The sequence below is a fragment of the Pecten maximus genome, chromosome 2, assembly GCF_902652985.1.
Source record: "Pecten maximus chromosome 2, xPecMax1.1, whole genome shotgun sequence".
Classification (NCBI taxonomy): domain Eukaryota; kingdom Metazoa; phylum Mollusca; class Bivalvia; order Pectinida; family Pectinidae; genus Pecten; species Pecten maximus.
In genome coordinates, this window is record NC_047016.1 from 24,539,558 (window position 1) to 24,560,539 (window position 20,982).

The following is a 20,982-nucleotide window of genomic DNA, read 5'->3' on the forward strand; positions in this document are numbered from 1 at the left end:
GGTATGGCCAGCAAAGAGAAGCCATGACTCTAGATCAAGGAGGAGGTTTATCAGGGTGCATTTACACACAGGCTGACCAAGCCGTTACTGAATATAACAATACAACCTCGATATTGTTTTCTCAGTTGTTATATATTAAAACGTTAACTGGTGTAGACTTGTAGTATTTAGATATCAACGTGTTTTCATAATTGGTTACTCTTGTAATCAAATTAATTCAATATTACAGAGCATGCAATATATCATACCATTTTTCCATAGCACGAATAAAGTGCATGTGAATCTGATGTACGCATCATCTCGAATAGTTTTGACGGAATCAGTAAAAAAATATAAAAGAAAAGTCTCTACAAGACATGATCATGTTTTTCATGCATTTCAATGTTCAAAAATATTAATCAAAACACTTAGTATGCTTAACTTAATCAGGGTATACACAACGAATATCGCAAGCAAACGTAATGTGAAGTAACTTGGGCAAAGGAATAATTTACAAAACCTAAAAAAAACCTAAACCTTAAATCATCAGTTTTTCGCGAATCTGAAACTTCTTTTACACCAGGTCAGGCCAGGTGATGCAGTATGACATAGTAATTATTTCATATGGCATTGTAATTAACATATGCTATTAGGCGATACGGTACAAAGCATATAATTGACGTAGTACGATAGCGTTGGTGCAGATAAAAGAGAATGGTATGATTCATACTCTATGACGATTGAAGTGCAGATATGTGATCATGTGTTGTAGTATACTGTGTATGATCGAATTCAACTTGTATCTCTACCTTTGGTCTGCCCGTAACACATCTAATCTAAGGTGTATATACTCATATCTATATATATATATAATTGGAAAGGAATCATACTTCACTCTTAGACCTGGCAAAACTTCGACCATTTACAGAGAAACTTGTTGACGGACGTATTAAAGTGCGCCCTTTCGATGTGGATGGTCTGACATCTAGAATAACGTGCCCAAGGGTTCTAATATTGGTAAATGTGCTGAATGGACGTCGCTAAGGAAATCGACAACAATTTGTGATGACATCAACGCCCCAGTATACATGTATGTGATATAGGGAGAACATAATACTTTGAATTACTATTACATAAACTCCAATAATTAAACCGTATAATTTTTTATATATGTTATATTATTTATATATGTGTACTATATACTGTAATTAACTGCTTTATTGTCATTTTCAATGAAACACGACTGATCATATAATTAAGCCATTAATATATGAATAATTCTCTATTTGCCACCAGTACGCAGCCCCAACTACTCTTAACTTAGGCTTCTGTGAGAGAGACACCATGCATTCGTGTAACTGTGGAACGGAGTACAGCGCAAGTGATATTGTGGTCATCATGCTAAAACCACTTAAAACGTGAAGAAAACGAAAACTGTTTAACTTCCTCTGATGGCCTATTTGATACTATACTATACAGTACTGTTATAACAGTAGCGCAATTATATCATTATGCGATTAATCTTCTATTTCGCTAGGATATGCAATATTTAAATCGATATTAAAACCTGCCTAACTACGTTTCTGAAGTTGACAAGACACTAGTTCTTTGAAATGTTATATTTACCATCAGTTGTTATATTTACTTATATTTAACAACACGTTGGGCCAGAAAACGCTGAATGTTTTGATCTTTCCCAACACAAGCGTCATGCTAATTTCTAATTGTCCTGATAAATAACTCGGTAATTACTAGTTTTTTACAAGATATATAAACTGATCGATCGTTTAATTTCACGGGTATAACATATATACCAGTTGTCCTGGTCGAACTCAGCTTGTGGGAATTGAAGTTTATGCAATACCACTTTGTAAATGAACACTTCTCTGAACTTGAATGCATTATATAAAATATATATCAAGTCACGGCATAATAGACCGCAAATATAGCGAAATCCACACATAGAATGACAAACCGCTTCATATAAGGATAATCAAAATGAAAGAAACTAATAAATTCAGATAGCAAACAGGAAAAATTAACCGAATAATCGACTTACATCCGTAGACTTTTTTTATAATGCAACGTAACTGTGCCCAAAACGTATCAAATTTAAATAATTTTGCTAAATAAATGAAAAGTATGTAGGTAAATAAAATTGTAAGTAATCTAAAATTCTGCATGCGTCTTTGATCCAAAATTTTATGAAATTTACCTTTTTGCTTTTATGCTGGGAAAGTAAATCGCTGTTCGACTGAGAACAACATTTTTGCATATAATTAAAGAGCAATGTCTTTGAAAATGTCAAAATATGACAATATCCTACCCGTATATCATGTGCTCACACAAGCCTGATATAAGTGTGGTATAACGCATAGTAACGATTCACCCCATGCAACAACAGTTTTAATAATATCTTCACCTTTCCTAAAATAAAGCCATTTTCTTCACTTCAAGACTGCATACACGAAACTGTTATAAAATATTCAATATACATCAAATTTTCTCGGCGTTATGAAATAAGAAATTAAAAAGAAATTTTCTTAACTGACCGATTATATATTACCTTGGAATCTAGTAAAAAAGATTAAACAATGATAAGCGATGATGTATTGGTGTTTTATCACACCACACAAACGATCCTGTAAAATACGATTACATGGTCATCAAATATTTGCAATCACGATTATGCCAGAAAATGTTTTATTACTATCACATGAATACTCACTTGTTTTTCTGCCGCTACACAGGCAAGCGTGTCTAATGTTCTGGAGGAGCTGTTAGTTTGTACAGGGTTGTCTCCCGTTTGCTTGGCTTGACTATGAAACATACATATTTAAAAATCAGTATCATATGGATCAAAAATTGTTCCGTAAAATAACTTATTTCTCATATGAAATAAGCCGACGATATGAATATAAATACATAGATGTATCATACCAAATTGAGAAATAACAAATGTAATTTCCATAAATCATAATTTTTAACGAGTGTTATAAAATTAGCAACATGAAATACAAATATAATAAAGCCCCTAGTTTAAAACTAGGCAGAGAGAAAAAGTCTGTCATCTCTGCTTTATTAAAATACATCCTATATATTTCCTACGATGGAGTTCGTTATCCGACTCATTTTGTATCGTCTGCTACCAGGTACAAGAATAATCCCTGTTTAGATACAACTGATCACCCTGGTAACTATTACATCAGTATTTGTCTGTACCGAGATGAATTAAAGCAGGAGGACCGATCTGTCGGACAGATTTCTTATCAAGTACTATCGATTTCATTCATTCAGCATAAGACATATCCTCGCATCGATCACTTCTCATATACACGTCGATTAACGCCATTCGCATCGACCACTTTACATATGCATACGTAAGCATCCATATTAAACTATCTTCAAATTTCCGTCACGTATTAAATGGACTATTAACTTTTTAATTCAAAGTAATTACTCCTTTTTCATTTTGTTGAAATATATTACCATAAGCGTTTCATAAAGTGATGTGTATCTTTCCGAAGGTTTTAATGTGAAATTCGAAATGAAGTAGCTAGTATGAGCCTAAATCTTAAACAAAAATCGATTTGATAAAGAAACGATGCAGTAGATAATTGGGAGCAAAGTCTCAAAATGAAAAACAAAGTAAAGCAGTGAAATATACGATTGACAAGAACGTTAATAACACCGCCACCATGTTATACAGTGATATCGGGATCAAGTCGTTATGGACAATTTAAAAGACGAAGAGTTATTCGTAAAGTGTTTCATTAACACTTTTTAACAGCCTGTAATGATAACAAGTTGACAATATATCATTTCACATGCTCCGTAATGCTTCGTTTTAATTTGGTACATGTAGCATACACGTATATAATACGAACGACATATCTTCAGAATGCATTGAACATAATACGAATATATAAATTTTCAGAAACATGAAAGTATATATTACACAAAATAATACATCTTATTCCTTACCAAATGATAAGCAACACGAACAAATACTGACAGGTGAACGAAATCGTAATTATATTTATATAATCAAATCGAGATATGTTTATAATCAAATGATTAATAGATTACTTCCACACATAAAAATCTGTATATCACCATAAAATATTCACAGAACTTAAATTTATTAGTTTCATCATTTACGCACGAACACACGAATTACAAAACGGGTAAAATGCACGAATAAATAAAGACTTTGTTAGAAGCATTTCAGTTACTTTGATGCACTTCACTGAAACAACGTTTTAAAATCAAATTAACTCTAAAACAATATCAAACGCCCTCGCCGTTTAGTAAAAAACAACATTCCAAACAACGCAGCAAGATAAAAAGCACGTCATTGCTATTCATTTAATAAAAAATCAATTAATTTCGAAACAATATGTATTTCCAAACCAAAATTGATTCAAACCCCCAAAAATATCTTTGACAAGCCCGGTCCACCAGGATAACACCTAATATCATAATACGGTTACCTCTTTTCATAACTGAAATTGCATATTAAGTAAGCTTTCGAATGAATGTCCTTTTAAATATCTCTATAATAACATCATATTGATAAAATATATTACATATTCAACAATAGCAAAGATTATATTGAAATCACCGAGACATTTTTTAGTGAAAATTAACATGACAAAATTATGTTTTTATCACTACTTATAGTCTAAAAAAATTAACTGATTCCATTTCACAAAATCACATCAAAACATTATAAAACCGTTATCTTAAAAAAAAATCAAGGGAGATCATGCATTCCCTTTAAAATCAACATAAACATACGTCAGATCCTGCCAAAGACAGATTTTCTTCTTAAATGGGCGTCTTCCATCACTAATAGCATTTACATCTAATTAGTTTATGACACTTTCTAACTATTGCAAAAATCTGAAGCATGATATATGTTCATGATAAAAAGTAAAATATCTCTACCTTACAACCACAACGTCGTACCTTTCCTCTGGTAAACAGAGTTACATAAATGTTTATTATAGCTTCGAAAAAACAAACGTTGTGATCTTGAGAAAAAACTACATAGTTCACTGTCATCAATTTCTGGTTATACTTTTTAATAAGCCCTTTGGTATGGATACAATAGACATAAAAATTGATCAATTTTCTAGTATGTAACGATTCAGTTCAAATTAATCCTTTCAACACTGGATTACCTCATATATCTCAAAAACCATCAAACATAATTCACCTCTGTGAGAAAACCGGTATCTATCGTACGTAAACAAATGTTCCCTAACGTAAAGAATTATTTGCAATTCTAGAGAATGGTCGTGGAATAACTGAAATCAGTTCTATATATGTTACTTAAAGACATGATAACAGCTTTTGCTCCCATTAACATAAGAACTGTCAACAAAGCTAAGAGTAACAATGATGCAATTGATTGGCTTCAATGGTGGATTTAATTGGCTACCAATACCAAAATCAAACGAAAAAATAAATTTACATTAAATTTAGTTCTATACAGCTAACGTTATATATCACATCTACTGTATACAGTGTAAAGAAATATATAATGTGGTACTAATGATATGAATCACTAGAAATATAGTCTACAGGATAAATATTAGGAAATTTAACTAAAAGGATATGAAAAGGATAAATATGCAAGGTATTCCAGTACTACATGTCTTTTATTGAAATGAAGCACAGTTATATCCGATAGTGCTGTTTGTCCCTGTATAACAATCAATGCTACCATTGGAAGAACATACATATACATTTATCAACCTTTATCAAAAAGCATTCAAGGATAATTCACAAGGACTCGGAGTGCAGTTGATATACCAGTCGGTCACAGTGACAGGTATGGTAACGCTGACAAAATCAATTGATTTCGTAGATTTCGAAAACGTGTATTTTAATGTTTGTAACAACAAGAGGACAAGAGCTCTTTTTATCTTTATTTTGATGTTGATTTTATGTTCTTAAGGCATTGACATAGAGCAAATGAGCTCATGACATTTGCACATTAATATCATGATGTTGCCTTTTTTTCATTTTAAGATACTGATGCAATATCTGAATATTCAATTTCAAAATGAACTGAAAACTAAAATAGTGATAGATCAAGTTGTGGGTAATTTTGGCCAAAACCCCTTGTTATGTTGCAAAATCATATTATACAGAGATTTAATTTCGAAAATGGAATAAGATAGGCAAGTTTTACTATCTGAATGATAATTACACCATCCACAATTTTGAATTTTGAAAAAGAAAACACTAGTACACACTGTATATAATTATCACGACAAAGTCCTTGAATGACGTGTTTGAAACAAGGTTGAAAAGTGCAATTGCCCCTTTTAGGATACCAAACAGAGTAGGAAGACAGACGATATACTCCCAATAATTCACACTTACCTTGGCAGTCTCCATGCCCTGTGTGATCAATTAATACACATGTTCAATAGGTCTGCAATGATTAAACAATTGGACTAGAATTGGCGATCTTTAACCCCTGCTGATGTGACGATATCCGTGACGTTTTGGTACCTACTTATAATATCATTATGTTTTAAACTGGTGGAAGGCTTTCAAATATTGAGACTGATTAAGTTCCGACTCTATGACAATAGCTGTCTTTTTTATGAGAAACAAAGTCACACCAGGGCTTTTTTCTGATGGCTTTTTGTGACCGTTAATTTCCCAATTGAAATTATTTCATATTTAAGTCAAATTCTCAAAATTTGCAGTTTACTCCTAAAAAAGTCTTTCCCAATTCACCAATTGTCTTCCGAAATGAGAAAAAAAGATCCCAACCCAAACCAGTGAGAAAAATCCATGCACACATAGCTTCCACATCAAAGATACATACATGTATAAAGTCAGTACAAAATATTATATAAAACATATACTGTGTAACCCCAACAGAGCTGGGCAAGTATTTTTATTTTGTCTCAGCAGACGTCAGCCACGCACGACTTAGTTTTAGATCATACACTTACAGTGAAATCCTTCGTGGTGGATACATCCATACAGAGGATCAATTCGACACCTGTACATTTATATAAAATACCTGTACACATTTGGTCCTAAATGACCTATTGTGCCGATGGGTCGTAACCTGTACACATACAACTTCAATGGTAAAATTGACTATTTGACACCTACTGTATAATGTACGTTAATATAAGGACAGTTTGGCACCTGTATATACTATACAATTATAGCCTTTTGATGAGGTCGATGCATGGTTTTATTAACCGAAGAAAAATTATCGACCGAGGACGAAGTCCGAGGTTGATAATTTTTCTTCGGTCAATAAAACCATGCATCGACCGAAATCTAAAGGCTATAACTGTTTTATTATTTTTCTTGGTTTTGTGTTCATCAAATAAACAATAAAACATTTCTTCAAATTTGAACATTTATTTCTGTCACAACAAAAGAATTTTCATTTCTGAAAAATGTTATAATTGATGGTTATGTTATGCCGTCGTGGTAACTCTTTTCGTGTTTGCCGCATCTGCATTGTTAAAGATTCTGTCTTTTTCATCCACTGACAGAGAAGCAAACCTGTCAGCCATTTCGACTCGTCTCGTCTGCGATTGTTTACAATCAAGATCACGCTAGACGCTTGACTGTTTATTTCAGTGCCCTTCTGAATCAAACGCTCAAATGACTAACATGCTCTGATGCTCTGCCGCGGTTTTTTCCCGATCTATTTATAGATGGATCGGTCAATCAACTTTTTCAATCAACTTTTATCGGTCGATCACTGTTTTAAGGATGGTCACGTGGGGTCTCAACGTCCAATGATATTGGCGCAAAAACTAACTAAAATAATAAAACTATATACCGTTTCACTGAATGTCTTATAATTTTACATAAAGGCAAACATTTTAATTCGACATGTTCACATGAACGACATTTTGACACTCTGTACATTTCTACTAATTAAGGAACATTCGACTTCTGTACATGCAAGCAAATTAACAACTTTACATGTACTGATCTGTTAACGACAGCATGAACAACAAAGACTTGCTTACTCGCACTGCTTTCTCTATCTAGTTGCAAGTCCTTACTTTGCGCAGATATAACATTTTTATTGAACGGCAACATGTGTTACTATAAAAGCTAGGGATTAAGTAACAAGACATTGCGTTTCTACCCAATTGTGGGATCGAACCATGAACCATTGCTTTCCTAGTCTGCCGCTCTACCAACTGAGCCAAAGGATAGTTCTGCTGTGCATGAAGCTAAAGAAGTATTAACAATTAAAACCTCTTATAGATGTGTTGATTAAGTAAAGCATGACTAGGCTAAGAATCACTAATATGTCCACTATGCCATAAATGACACTTCTAGAAACACAAGCGTTGACGTTATCAGAACACAACGAATCTTTTACTGTGCATTGATATACTCATGACACTGTAATCCATAGAATATGTAGCCAAAAAAGGAGGTTCAATTTATATCTCTATATCTTTAGTCTAGCTCTATGAAGATAAATAGTATTTGGTACATTAGTCGCTATCTATTAGTATCTGAACGATGAAATTCATTCATACAGACCTATGTCTCTGTATGCTCAGTAAATACCCAGATAGCTACTGTCATATGCACTACCAACCATGTGTACATTAATTTTGTAATGCCACTAACACAAAAATTATACACGCAGATATTCTACCAGTGTCTATTAATCCTAATCATGATACAATATATCTTTAAACTACAACCATTGCTACCTAACATCCCCTCTCAAATGTCATGAACTGTTCCTTAATTCCTAGTTCTTCTATTTTTCCCTGTTTGGTATAAACTGAAGGGTGGATAAACCTAACACAAGATTGTAATCGACAGGCATTAACAATTGACATGTGTACAATGTAATGTATATCGTTCTGACAAAGTAAATATCTGGTAACACCAGTCTACAGAATGATCTGTACTTAATCAAAAATCCAGTTACTAGCAAAAGGCCCTTTAAATACTATACATTCATGAATTGTCAGCCTTATGGAGTTTATTGGTAAATATAAGTATACTAGTAGCATTTGCCTTGTGTGCTTACCAATATATAGAATTTTTCCACGTTGAATAAGAATTGGAAATATAAATGAGTTTCAGAAAAAACGGTTCCAGGTTCGATAGAGAATGGTCATGCGCATGTATTATTAATTCCACATAGCCATGTACGAAGTTTAGTCAAATGAAACAAGGTATACACTCTATATTGTAAAATGTATGTACATTTAATCAGAAGAGAAAATTTTCCCTAAGGAGAAATTCTCCAAGAACCAACGTCCTGCTGAGTTCAAAAATATGCTTTGTTTCATCGCTGGGTTCCAGGAGGATCCATAGTAGATACAGAGGCCTCTTAAACAATCCAGGTAAATAACAAAATAAAAAGAAGAGAGCCAACTCCTGAATCCAGGTATCTAAACGTTGTATTGAAAAGGAATGCTGGTTGCCGACATGTTTCGGCCTACTAGGTAGGCCGTCCTCAGGGCACAGCTTACATAGTACAGTGTTACATGATGTACAGGTAGTGGTAAGTGGAGACAATAGAGGTCATGTGATAATAACAAGACATTATGACGTCATCAATAAGTTGCCAAGGAAGTGGTAAAGGAGTAGAGACATAGTTCACTTGTGATTGGTCTAAAATAAAGAAATAGATAGGAGAGCAATAAAAGAGTTTTCTAGTTCTTTGAGCAATTGTATAGACAGATAAAGAGTAGAAAGAATAATTTATAAAATTCAGAAAGCTAGTAGACTGGCGGTTGTGCATAGTCCAAGTATAGCGCAAACTTTAGTAATGAGAGAAAGCATGATTAACAGATAAAAACATGGTGCTGAAAAGTCTGTAAAGGATGACTCCCGAAGAAGGAAAGGTCCTTGCATCAGAACAATTCTGTGGGATATCCTGCTTATTTCCAAGGTCATACATGGTAATGTTCAGTTGAGGATGGTATGGAATCTGTTAGGCATATTGAATATATGGTACAGTACAAGTTCGTGTAACATGGTGTTGAGCAGTATTCAATGATCTTCTCTTTGTGTTGAATGAAAATTTCTAGGGTTGATGCTGGAATTCTTGGAAGAGTGAAGAGTAGAATAGAGTACCGTAAAGTTGAAGCCTTCTGTGAAAAAAAAGTTCAGTATGTATCAAATATTAAGTCCATTTGTATAAGGCCTGAATTGAGGTAGCATATAGATCCATGGTGGTGTTCATTCCATAAGAAATACTAAATGACAGGGTAAATATAGACTGCTAGGTGCAGATAGTTTCTTCTGGGTTGCTGTTGGTCTTCTAAGTCCATATAAGTTCTTTGGTCTTCATCCAAATGGCCAGAAGGTTGGCGCAGGTCAGGAGAGGACGGATCCCCCAGGGGATGCAAGGGTTCTTAACAAATCCAGGTAAATAAAATCAGAAGAGAAAATTCTCCCTAAGGAGAAATTCTCCAAGAACCAACGTCCAGCTGAGTTCAAAAATATGCTTTGTTTCATCGCTGGGTTCCAGGAGGATCCATAGTAGATACAGAGGCCTCTTAAACAATCCAGGTAAATAACTGCTACCTCAATTCAGGCCTTATACAAATGGACTTAACATTTGATACATACTGAACTTTTTTTCACAGAAGGCTTCAACTTAACGGTACTCTATTCTACTCTTCACTCTTCTAAGAATTCCAGCATCAACCCTAGAAATTTTCATTCAACACAAAGAGAAGATCATTGAATACTGCTCAACACCATGTTACACGAACTTGTACTGTACCATATATTCAATATGCCTAACAGATTCCATACCATCCTCAACTGAACATTACCATGTATGACCTTGGAAATAAGCAGGATATCCCACAGAATTGTTCTGATGCAAGGACCTTTCCTTCTTCGGGAGTCATCCTTTACAGACTTTTCAGCACCATGTTTTTATCTGTTAATCATGCTTTCTCTCATTACTAAAGTTTGCGCTATACTTGGACTATGCACAACCGCCAGTCTACTAGCTTTCTGAATTTTATAAATTATTCTTTCTACTCTTTATCTGTCTATACAATTGCTCAAAGAACTAGAAAACTCTTTTATTGCTCTCCTATCTATTTCTTTATTTTAGACCAATCACAAGTGAACTATGTCTCTACTCCTTTACCACTTCCTTGGCAACTTATTGATGACGTCATAATGTCTTGTTATTATCACATGACCTCTATTGTCTCCACTTACCACTACCTGTACATCATGTAACACTGTACTATGTAAGCTGTGCCCTGAGGACGGCCTACCTAGTAGGCCGAAACATGTCGGCAACCAGCATTCCTTTTCAATACAACGTTTAGATACCTGGATTCAGGAGTTGGCTCTCTTCTTTTTATTTTGTTATTTGTATGTACATTTGTAAACGTAGTTTAAAAGCTTAAAAGCTGGGTTCAGACCCAGTTATAACTATAGTTATCAAACTAATATATAAGTGCGCCATTCAATATCCGTGAGAATTGGCCATCTATTAGAATAAACACAACAATTCCAGTAACATACAAGAGTTGGCTTAGAGACTTTTGTTTGGATTTATAGGCATTCAAGATCAGTTTTAGAGATCTGGCAGTTGAAATATGACAATAGTTAATAAAAGAAAACCCTTAATTTCAACATTTCAAATACTGAAATTGTCTGCAAAGAGAGCGTAAAATTATTAGGTATTGATATGGACCATCTATTGAAGTTTGACAAACATATTTCAAATGTTTTATATAATTTTGATTATCATTTCCTTTGGAATTTCTGCAGTATTTCTGCCACAAAGAAAATTGAAAAAATAAACAAACTTCTGACCTGACAGAACTGCTTGGTAAATCAAATTTATCTTTCCTCAATATTCACAGGATGAAACTAATGGACTGTGAAGACCTGTTTTGATTTTTAATAATATAGCTCCAGACTATATTTGTAACCCCATTAACAAGCAAGAAACTTCATATATTTTCAAGGCAGAGAAAAAATTAAAGCACATCTTCCCAGGGTTAACACCATCAGGTACGGAAAACTCAAATATCATTTGCACAGAAACATCCTTCAAAATACCTTGCAAAAGTTTGAAAAATTCGCAAAATACCTTGCAAAAGTTTGAAAAATTCGCAAACTTCTGGAGTCTGCTCCATATGTTGGACGGCCAGGACTGCAAGTGTACAATACGATCGATATACACTTGTATAATATGTTCAGTTTTTTGTCCTGTGGTGTTATTTCCTTTTCGTTTATTTCTTCTTTTATGAGTGGTTTCAAATGTTGTAATATGCTTTATTTATGTGACTTGTGATGTATTGATCTGAATATTTTATGCGTTTGTCTGGTATATTTGTCCCAAAGTATCAATTTGATTCTTCTGCATTTTAGTTTAAAATACATTTTTTTATATATTTTTTTTTTTATTAAGATTATTTTTCTTTTAATATACACTAAATTAGTGAGTATTTTGGAAATTTTACTCTTTGCTCCATGAAAGCATATATATATCACTTTTCAATAGTGTTTTAATTTCAAACTAAAATAACACTTTAAAATGTACATGTACGGTATGTGTTTTTTATATAATTTGTTATAGTATAGTGTTCATTCTCAATTTTTCTGTTCTTAGTTCATAAATGTGTGATGAAGTACAATCTATGTCTTCCTAACTTGGTAACTATCTAAATTATTATAAAACGTGATACATTCATGTTGTTGCTTGCATTTGTTTTATTAATATATGCTAATTTAAATTTGTCTAAATATAAGCTCTTTGAGCTTATGCTACGCTATGTTGTGTATTTGATTTAAAATCAAGTTTCTTTTACCAGTACCAACCAATTTATTTTAAAGACACTAATGATATCTCAAATACAAGTCATGTAAACATTTTACAACTCCAGGTCATGTTCATGGTTTCTAAACAGTATTTTAACTATTAAGGCTATTTAAATAACATCTGACCTCAAAATAATGTCCTTTCATGTAATTACCAAAATATTTCAATGTAGATAAAAGACTAAAATCCAAATTACCAGTAATTTCCTTTTGACATGATATGAATAAAGATAAAATAATTTTCTGAATACTGGTTTATAAAGTCGATCAGCTATAGATAATTATAAGTACAAATGTATTAAGGCCAAAATTTAAAGTGATTTTATGAACATTCTGGATCCATTTAGTATGAAGCAATAATGGATATTTCATGATACCAACTGATATATTCACCTTCGTTTCTAAATGCAAAATACATGTCAGGTAATTTATTGTAGCGACTAAATCTTTAAAGGGACGATTTAGTCAAGCATGTTTTTATAATTAAAGCCGAACCGAAAAATCTGCAGTTATTAAATACATTTTTTGTAGTTATCTGCTTCTACAGCCAAAGTCCAGTATAGTTAGCTTCTACAGCCAATGTCCAGTATAGTTAGCTTCTACAGCCAATGTCCAGTTTAGTTAGCTTCTACAGCCAATGTCCAGTATAGTTAGTTTAAGTTTGGAGATGGCTTGCTCATGGTTTGTCCCCCTTAGATCCCCCATGCAATTAATTAAAAAAATTTGTGGAAAACATTACCTTAGCAATATATCGGTAAAGATAGTTCGTAAGGAGTACAGAACTACAATTTCATGAAAGAATTTGTGACATGCTAAAAAAAAATAACAAGCATGACTAAATTGTCCCTTTTTAATGTACAGCTGTACATGTAGTGCTGAATTTCATACACAACAAATATCACAACAACACTGGCACTGAAGGGCACAGGAGAAATAACATAAGTAATGTTCCATTTCAAACTACAAAAGAGCTTACTTAATGTAATTCAGTCATTACATGGTTCAATTGATAAACAAGGAACATTCGAGATTTAAGTAATCTAATAGGATCAATACACGTGCCTGTTATCGCAACATTACATATCAAGCTCTGTGTATAACAATGACATCATTAAACATGAGCATGTCAGTGTATAACTAGGCACAGGTACAGTGTATCATGACATTAAAGGCAGACAAGGTAACATTACAACAGAGCACAGGGACTTGACATTAACTTCCCACCTTAATTTATTAGCTTGCTGGATTTATCTGGCCCTAGCCTGTGAACAGTAAACTCCCCACCTTACTCTGTTTGTAGGTTTGCTGGATTTATCTGGCCCTAGCCTGTGAACAGTAAACTTCCCACATAATTAATTTGTTTATTAGCTTGCTGGATTTATCTGGCCCTATAGCCTGTGAACAGTAAACTTCCCACCTTAATTAATTTATTAGTTTGCTGGATTTATCTGGCCCTAGCCTGTGAACAGTAAACTTCCCACCTTAATTTGTTTGTTAGTTTGCTGGATTTATCTAGCCCTAGAGCATGTGAACAGTAAACTTCCCACGTAATTAATTTGTTTATTAGCTTGCTGGATTTATCTGGCCCTAGCCTGTGAACAGTCAGGGTCATTTTGAGGCAGGGCCTCCTTGTAGTAGTTGGTGACTACCTCACTGAACAACATACAGGAGGCCCATCGCATGCCATCTACAGCAATCAGGGTAAAATATAGCAGCACATACTGGTCAGTTTCTTAGCTTTCCAAGAAACAGAAACTGACACATGTACTGGAGCATCGGACCATGAACCTCAGATTTTTACCAGAGGTTATATTACTACATATAGGTCGTGGCTCCAGCCGACTGAGTTAATCATGGCCTCCTTTCTGCCTAACAGTCTGATTACCATATATAGGATCTTGACACCAATTCCCAGTCTCATGGTCCTCTAGGTCTCATATATATATATAGCATAAAGGTATCATCAATCTATATATCATATACAAACTGTGGGCTTACAATTTTGAGCTTAATCCCTGCGTAATATATAAGAGAGTAATCACAACAGGCGCACAAAATATATAACATCAATATACAATTGCAAGTTCAAATTAAAATGCTCATTGAACTTAGTTCAATTAAAATATTCATAGAGTTAAATTGTCAAACAAGAAAAACTTGCATAGACCTGAAAAATTGTTATCAAATTGGTGGTAGTCCAATTTCAAATTGAAAACCTTCTCTGTCTCCCCAATCAACACGGTGAAAGCTATACCTTTAATGAAGTATCATGATAAGATCAAACACTAACAAACAAAGCTCTCTCTTGAAATCAATATCCACATAGACTGTACAAAGGGAGCATATTTATTTCTTAAGAACGTATCGTAATTCCTCTATCGGAAATCAGTGTAACAAATATTGCTTTACCATAAGGACAACGTTTTTTATAAAATACGGTAAATTCACCTAGTGTTTGATAACATATTAATTAACATAAGTTTTGAAAGCAATTAACAAAGTAAGAATCTATAAAAGATCATGAAACTCTTGCTTTAATATCAATTCTTACAGTGTCAATAAGTAGCTAGGAACTCTTTGAAATTCTGTAATTATATACATTACATGCATGTTTTCTACATGTATTGTTTTCAATGAAGCAGTATTTCTATTTGAATTTTACATGGCACTTAATTACAATACAGACTTTATTAAACGACGTGATATATGTGTATATGTATGCAATGCCTATCTACGTATACCATACCATTAAAAAAAAATTTATCAGACAGGCTCGTGAAAATCTCTGTATGGGAGGGTCCGATCATGAGGATGCCCATACTTTAAATGACACAACATGATAGTTTAATTAGTCCTCAAATATAGGTACAGGTAAGTTAATCATGATTGATTATTAATAAACAATGATATTTTTGGTTTAAGTTGAAATGAAAAATTTAATGAGGAGTCCTGTATTTCTTTAATAATTATAATTATTAACTGATCTATTTGATTTATCATGTCATGAAATTCTTTTTTTAATATGACCAGATAAGATACATTTTTATATACATAATTACAATTAAAATTTCTGGTAACATCTATTTCTACCATTAATGTTCAACAGTGATCAACATCCTCAAATTAAATTGACATCAAAATTCAACGACATTTACAGCAACAGAAAAAAAAGTACACACTTTTCCTTTTAAAACATACTTGAATGGCTTTACGATTGGTTGTATTTTTGTCCAGTTATGACAATCTTAAGAGGTTTTTCTTAACACAGATTTAACCAATACAGAATTGGCATTCCACCTGATATAATTTATACGGTCTTTTGTGTTTATTAGCTGTAGACTTGGGGCTAAAACCTCATGAATGAGAACCTGGCATACACAAATCACTGTACAGTCAATAAACAACCTTTATTTACCAAGTACATTATTGGGATTTCTTCCTCAAAGAAAAGAATGAGAAATTGTAAAGGGGATAAAGTTTCTTTGATGATGTAGTCGCATCAAATGTCAATATGATCACAGCCAGGATTTTAATCACACTTCACACTCAACAACATGTGCTTTAAAGGTCAGATAAGGAGTCTTTATAAGTTTTCAGTATCTCATAGAGAGATTACACCTATAATAGCATGTTATGTCCAGTCACACAGAATATTTCCCAGTCAACATCAGAAAAGGTCATTTTCATGTGGAGGTACATTTGGTACACATGTATGCTTATCCTAGACACTCCATATATACATCCCTAATCTAATGAACTGTAAAAGATTTGCACTTAAAGGACATAAAATTAATGATAGGATGTATATATTCAATTTCAAAGGAATTTCAAATAGTGAGATTATTGTCTTTGTTACACTTGTTAACACCAGACTACAAAATAATGGGCACATTTTAAGGGTTACAAATAATATCTGTTATTGTATGCATGTATTTTGATCCATACTGAAATAATGCAAATCATTACAATAATCTTTTTATAACTTTTTTTTTAAGCTAGAATACAGCACAGAGCATTACTGTCAACACTATACTGCTTTCAAAATTTTGATTAGTTCCAATGAATTGTATTATTCTATATTAGTTAGAACTCAAAACTTGTGTGACTCCAAAAGGAAATGCATGAGTTCATTTAAAGTGTCACATATCAATTTATCATGAGTTAATGTATTTTTTTCCCGTTTTGAATAACATAATGCTTTTTAATACACTTAAAATGTATCCTTTATTATAACTATATACTAGTAAGAATGACATATATATACATGTACTATATATATATATATATAACCCTTTAGAATATGTCTGAAGATTTAATATTGCTCCGTATATCTTAAATAACACTATAACAGGTTAATTTTAACCAGATAATAGTTTAAGCAACTAATGCCTGTAGATAATGTACACCTATGTAGATAATGTACACCTATGTAGATAAAGATAAGACGTGATTGTATCATTATAATTAGAATTGAATATTTTCTCACAGTTTGTACAAACTACTTATAAATATATCATGTACTAAATAATGAGCTCACTAAAGCAGTATTAGCTACACCATCCAAATGCTATGTGGCTATCCTCACTGTTGCAAAAAGGTGCTGAGATGGAAGTAATGAGGCTCAGAAGAAGATTCTGGGGTTTTGCCACTAAATATTTTGGGAATGAGACATAAGAACCTGTTCAACAGTATTTCAAAAAATAGAAAAGTTAGATTAAACAAAATCTACACACCAACAGTCCTTGTAAATTAATTTTATAATGCCACTTGACATCAATAGAATAGTTAATATTCAGATTTCCGATCATTTCTATAATTAAGGCAACATGATGAACTTGAAGGAAAGTATTAACCAAAATTAGGAAGATGCTGTGATTAATTTTCAGTGGGAAACTTATTTATAAGTGTATAACAATATCAATTACCCCTTTCTTTATACCTGCAGTAAAACCAATTCCATTGACAATCAGAAATTCTACAAAGTTCAGGACCTGCTTTAATTCAAACTTAAAGATAGATAATATCTTAAAATCAATTTGGTGCTCCTGAAAAGGACTGGTAACAACTTATAAAACATGTAGCTGATTAAAAACTCAAAAATACTTTAACAAATCAGTTTTTGTCAAATCCCATATTTTCAACAAACAATCCCCTGCATTCATCAATAGCAAATTGTAGAAATCTAAATAAATCTTAAACATGATTATTTAAAAGCTAATCATGATAAATTACATTATAATTCACTGACATTTAAATCACATAAATACAATCTTGGGGAAAAAAATCCCCCAGATTCCAAAGTTGTGAAGTTTCTCAAGTGACACAGAGTCATTTCCATTTAAAGTGTTTTAATTTCCTCAAAATGTTATCCAGCAGTAAATAAATATATTTGAAAAGTTTAACCATTGATCTGTAAATGAAAAGTTTAAACTTTATCGTGTTGTGTATTGGAAAAGACACACTTTATCTACCACTGCTATAAACCCATAGATATTTGTTTGTCCTGAGCTACAAATCCTCCTTTGTAATCTAGTTACTTTAGACCACATATAAAAATATATGTAAACAATTTATTAAGTTAAAGAAAAACGTTCTGTAAATACTTCAGGACAGGTATAATCAATATCAAAATAATAGGGTTACTATCAGTGACATGTGAATTAAGCTCATGAGGCCTATATCAATATGTACAGTCATTGTACAGTGTAGAGCAAATATCCCATGCTGAGAAAAATATCGTTAATCAAACATTTGCAATTAAAAAAAGAAATGTTGTATTGGAAATAAAAAATTCAATACCTTTATAATGTGATTATGACATTTGAACAACTTCCCTTAATAAAATCAACCCTCTATAGGAGTATTATTATTATATTACAGCAATATATAAAGTTAGACCCTCAATCATATTAGGAATGAAAACTTGAGTTTTCATGACCTTTTATGTAATGAAATAAAATGAGACAAATGCTGTCAGCAATACATAGACCTTATTAAATTTTCTGATTTGTACACTTGTCATTTGCATGGCTCAACCACTGTCCATATATATATAAATATATATGTTTCAATTTTATCTATACTCACTATATAATCTTAACAAACAAAATACAAAGTTATCAGTTCATTATTCTCATTGGTGTAGTGATAATGAAGATCAACATTGTCACAAAAGTGCCACTATATCATTATATATATGTCAAAAACACTTGTGCTTACAAGATTGAAAACCCTTTTTACTAAATGTTACTGCAACAATTTAAGTAGTTATGTTGTATAAGAGATGAAATTTAATAACACTGTTAGAGGTACAATGTGAAGCAAAACTTATTTGTATCAAAATGTTTATGTCTAATACTATAACTGCCTTATTTGGAAAGTTAATGTCATATAATTTATAATTCTCACAGGATTGCAGACAAATCAATTATAACACATTTAAGCAGGTTATTCAATTCATCTGCAATCCTATGATGAGAATTTGAAAAATAACTTTCAAATGAGGCAACAATAATGCCAATGGTACATGTAACTTAATAAAAGGTGAGGCGAAATGTTCTTTTTAATTCTTAGATAATTGTAATAGTGCGTATAGTGCGCAGTGGTCTTTTTCACTTGTCAATTTTTGAAAAAAAGTGCGCACTATACGCGAATATTTACGGTAATTATTTAGCAAAACTTTTTATGTTAGCAATCATAGATAACAAAATAAATGAAAAGAACAGTAAGAAGGGTTTCCCTACCATACGCACAAAGTGAAAATGAAAATTTCATGTACATGTATGTGATTAACTGCATGTTTCACTTTCATTTCTGTGATCATATTAATTAAAACATTAATATTAAAATTCCCTGTTGATACTTACACAGTGACAGTCTGTAAAGGGTGACCTTTAAGGGGCCCATTGGAAGCACCTGCAGGAACCATGACTTTTGTAGGAGATTTCCCTCTGTCTCCTTTTGCCGAGTTTATCCTTGGAGTTTTAACACCGTCATTTCGGTCCGAATCCACACATGAAGATTGAACAGAATCTGATCGCCATGCAGCATCGGGGGCTAGCTTATACTTGTAGGCATGATCTGGATTAACATGACTATGTTTACTACAATGATGTCCATGGCTATGATTGTGATTGGTACGAGGATTACTCACTGAAGCACCATTAGGTAAAGAAACAGAACTATCCTTCCGATTGGTATAGTACATGGACGCAGTTATCAACTGCTGATTACTGCTCGCATTTGTACACTGTGTACAGACTGTTGAAACCTGAGTTTGTGTTGATGTTGGAGTTTGTGTTGAGTTTTGATGATGAGTAGCACCAGCGCTTGGGGTTGGAGCAGAATGGTGATGAAGATATTTCCGGAGATCTCCAATAGGATTATCTGACTTTGGAACACCAGGAGGCCGAAATCCATTCGCATTAGAATGCTCCTCACGATATTGTTGAATATATCTTTTCAGGTCCCCATAATGTCTAAACATATATGAATCCTCTTTTTGTTGTTTTGCCTTGTAATCTTTCCATGGCTGAATAAATTCTTTCGGTTGTTTATTAGATTCCTTTTCAGGCTTTCTAAAATTAGTTTTGGTATCAAATATCCATCCTGTAACTTCCTCACTCCGTACCTGTGCTTTATAAGCCTTACCGTCAAGCCTGACATTTTGCAAATATCTTGAATCTATGTCCTGTTCGTCGAAATCCAAAAGTTTGTTCTGAAGTTGACGATCGAGAAAAAAATTATATTCATGGCTCGATTCTGGCTTTTCATCTGCTGTCATGACACCAGCGTGCAAAGAAATAGTCATTTAGAATTATTGACCACTCGCATAGGTCTGCCTAAGACATCTCTGCAATACTCTTTTAACATTCGCGTTTCGCCCTGCTACATAAACAACTAAGCCCGTCCTCCATTGTTAAACAATTCGTGTTGGTAAGCAGTCAGCTTAATCAAGCATTACCTGTCACACTTCAGGGGCGCAACGAGGGAGAACCATAACATGCTAGCAAATAAAACTAATGCAGCAAAACTAAAACAAAATATGAAATTCAAACTTACTGGAAGTACAAATGTCAAAAAGTATTTATACTCGTATTATAATATAATCCTTGTAAAGTATACAAACTAATTCATATAAATAAGAATAATCTAAGACAAGCACCT

The 20,982-nt window shown here is 32.9% G+C and overlaps 1 protein-coding gene across 2 annotated transcripts in view; it reads right to left on the bottom strand.

Moving 5' to 3' along the window:
* Positions 1 to 20,809, bottom strand: part of LOC117321589 — a 29,140-nt gene extending 8,331 nt beyond the window's left edge. The window contains exons 1-3 of one of the 2 annotated variants that reach the window (XM_033876055.1): positions 19,683 to 20,809; positions 6,376 to 6,393; positions 2,708 to 2,798 (exon numbers count right to left, since the gene is read on the bottom strand). In XM_033876055.1, coding sequence (XP_033731946.1) covers positions 2,708 to 2,798; positions 6,376 to 6,393; positions 19,683 to 20,626 — 1,053 coding nt within the window. In that variant the 5' untranslated portion in view covers positions 20,627 to 20,809. The remainder of the gene's footprint in view (positions 1 to 2,707; positions 2,799 to 6,375; positions 6,394 to 19,682) is intronic. The other variant, XM_033876056.1, reaches the window with a different exon arrangement.
* Positions 20,810 to 20,982: the final 173 nt, after the last annotated feature.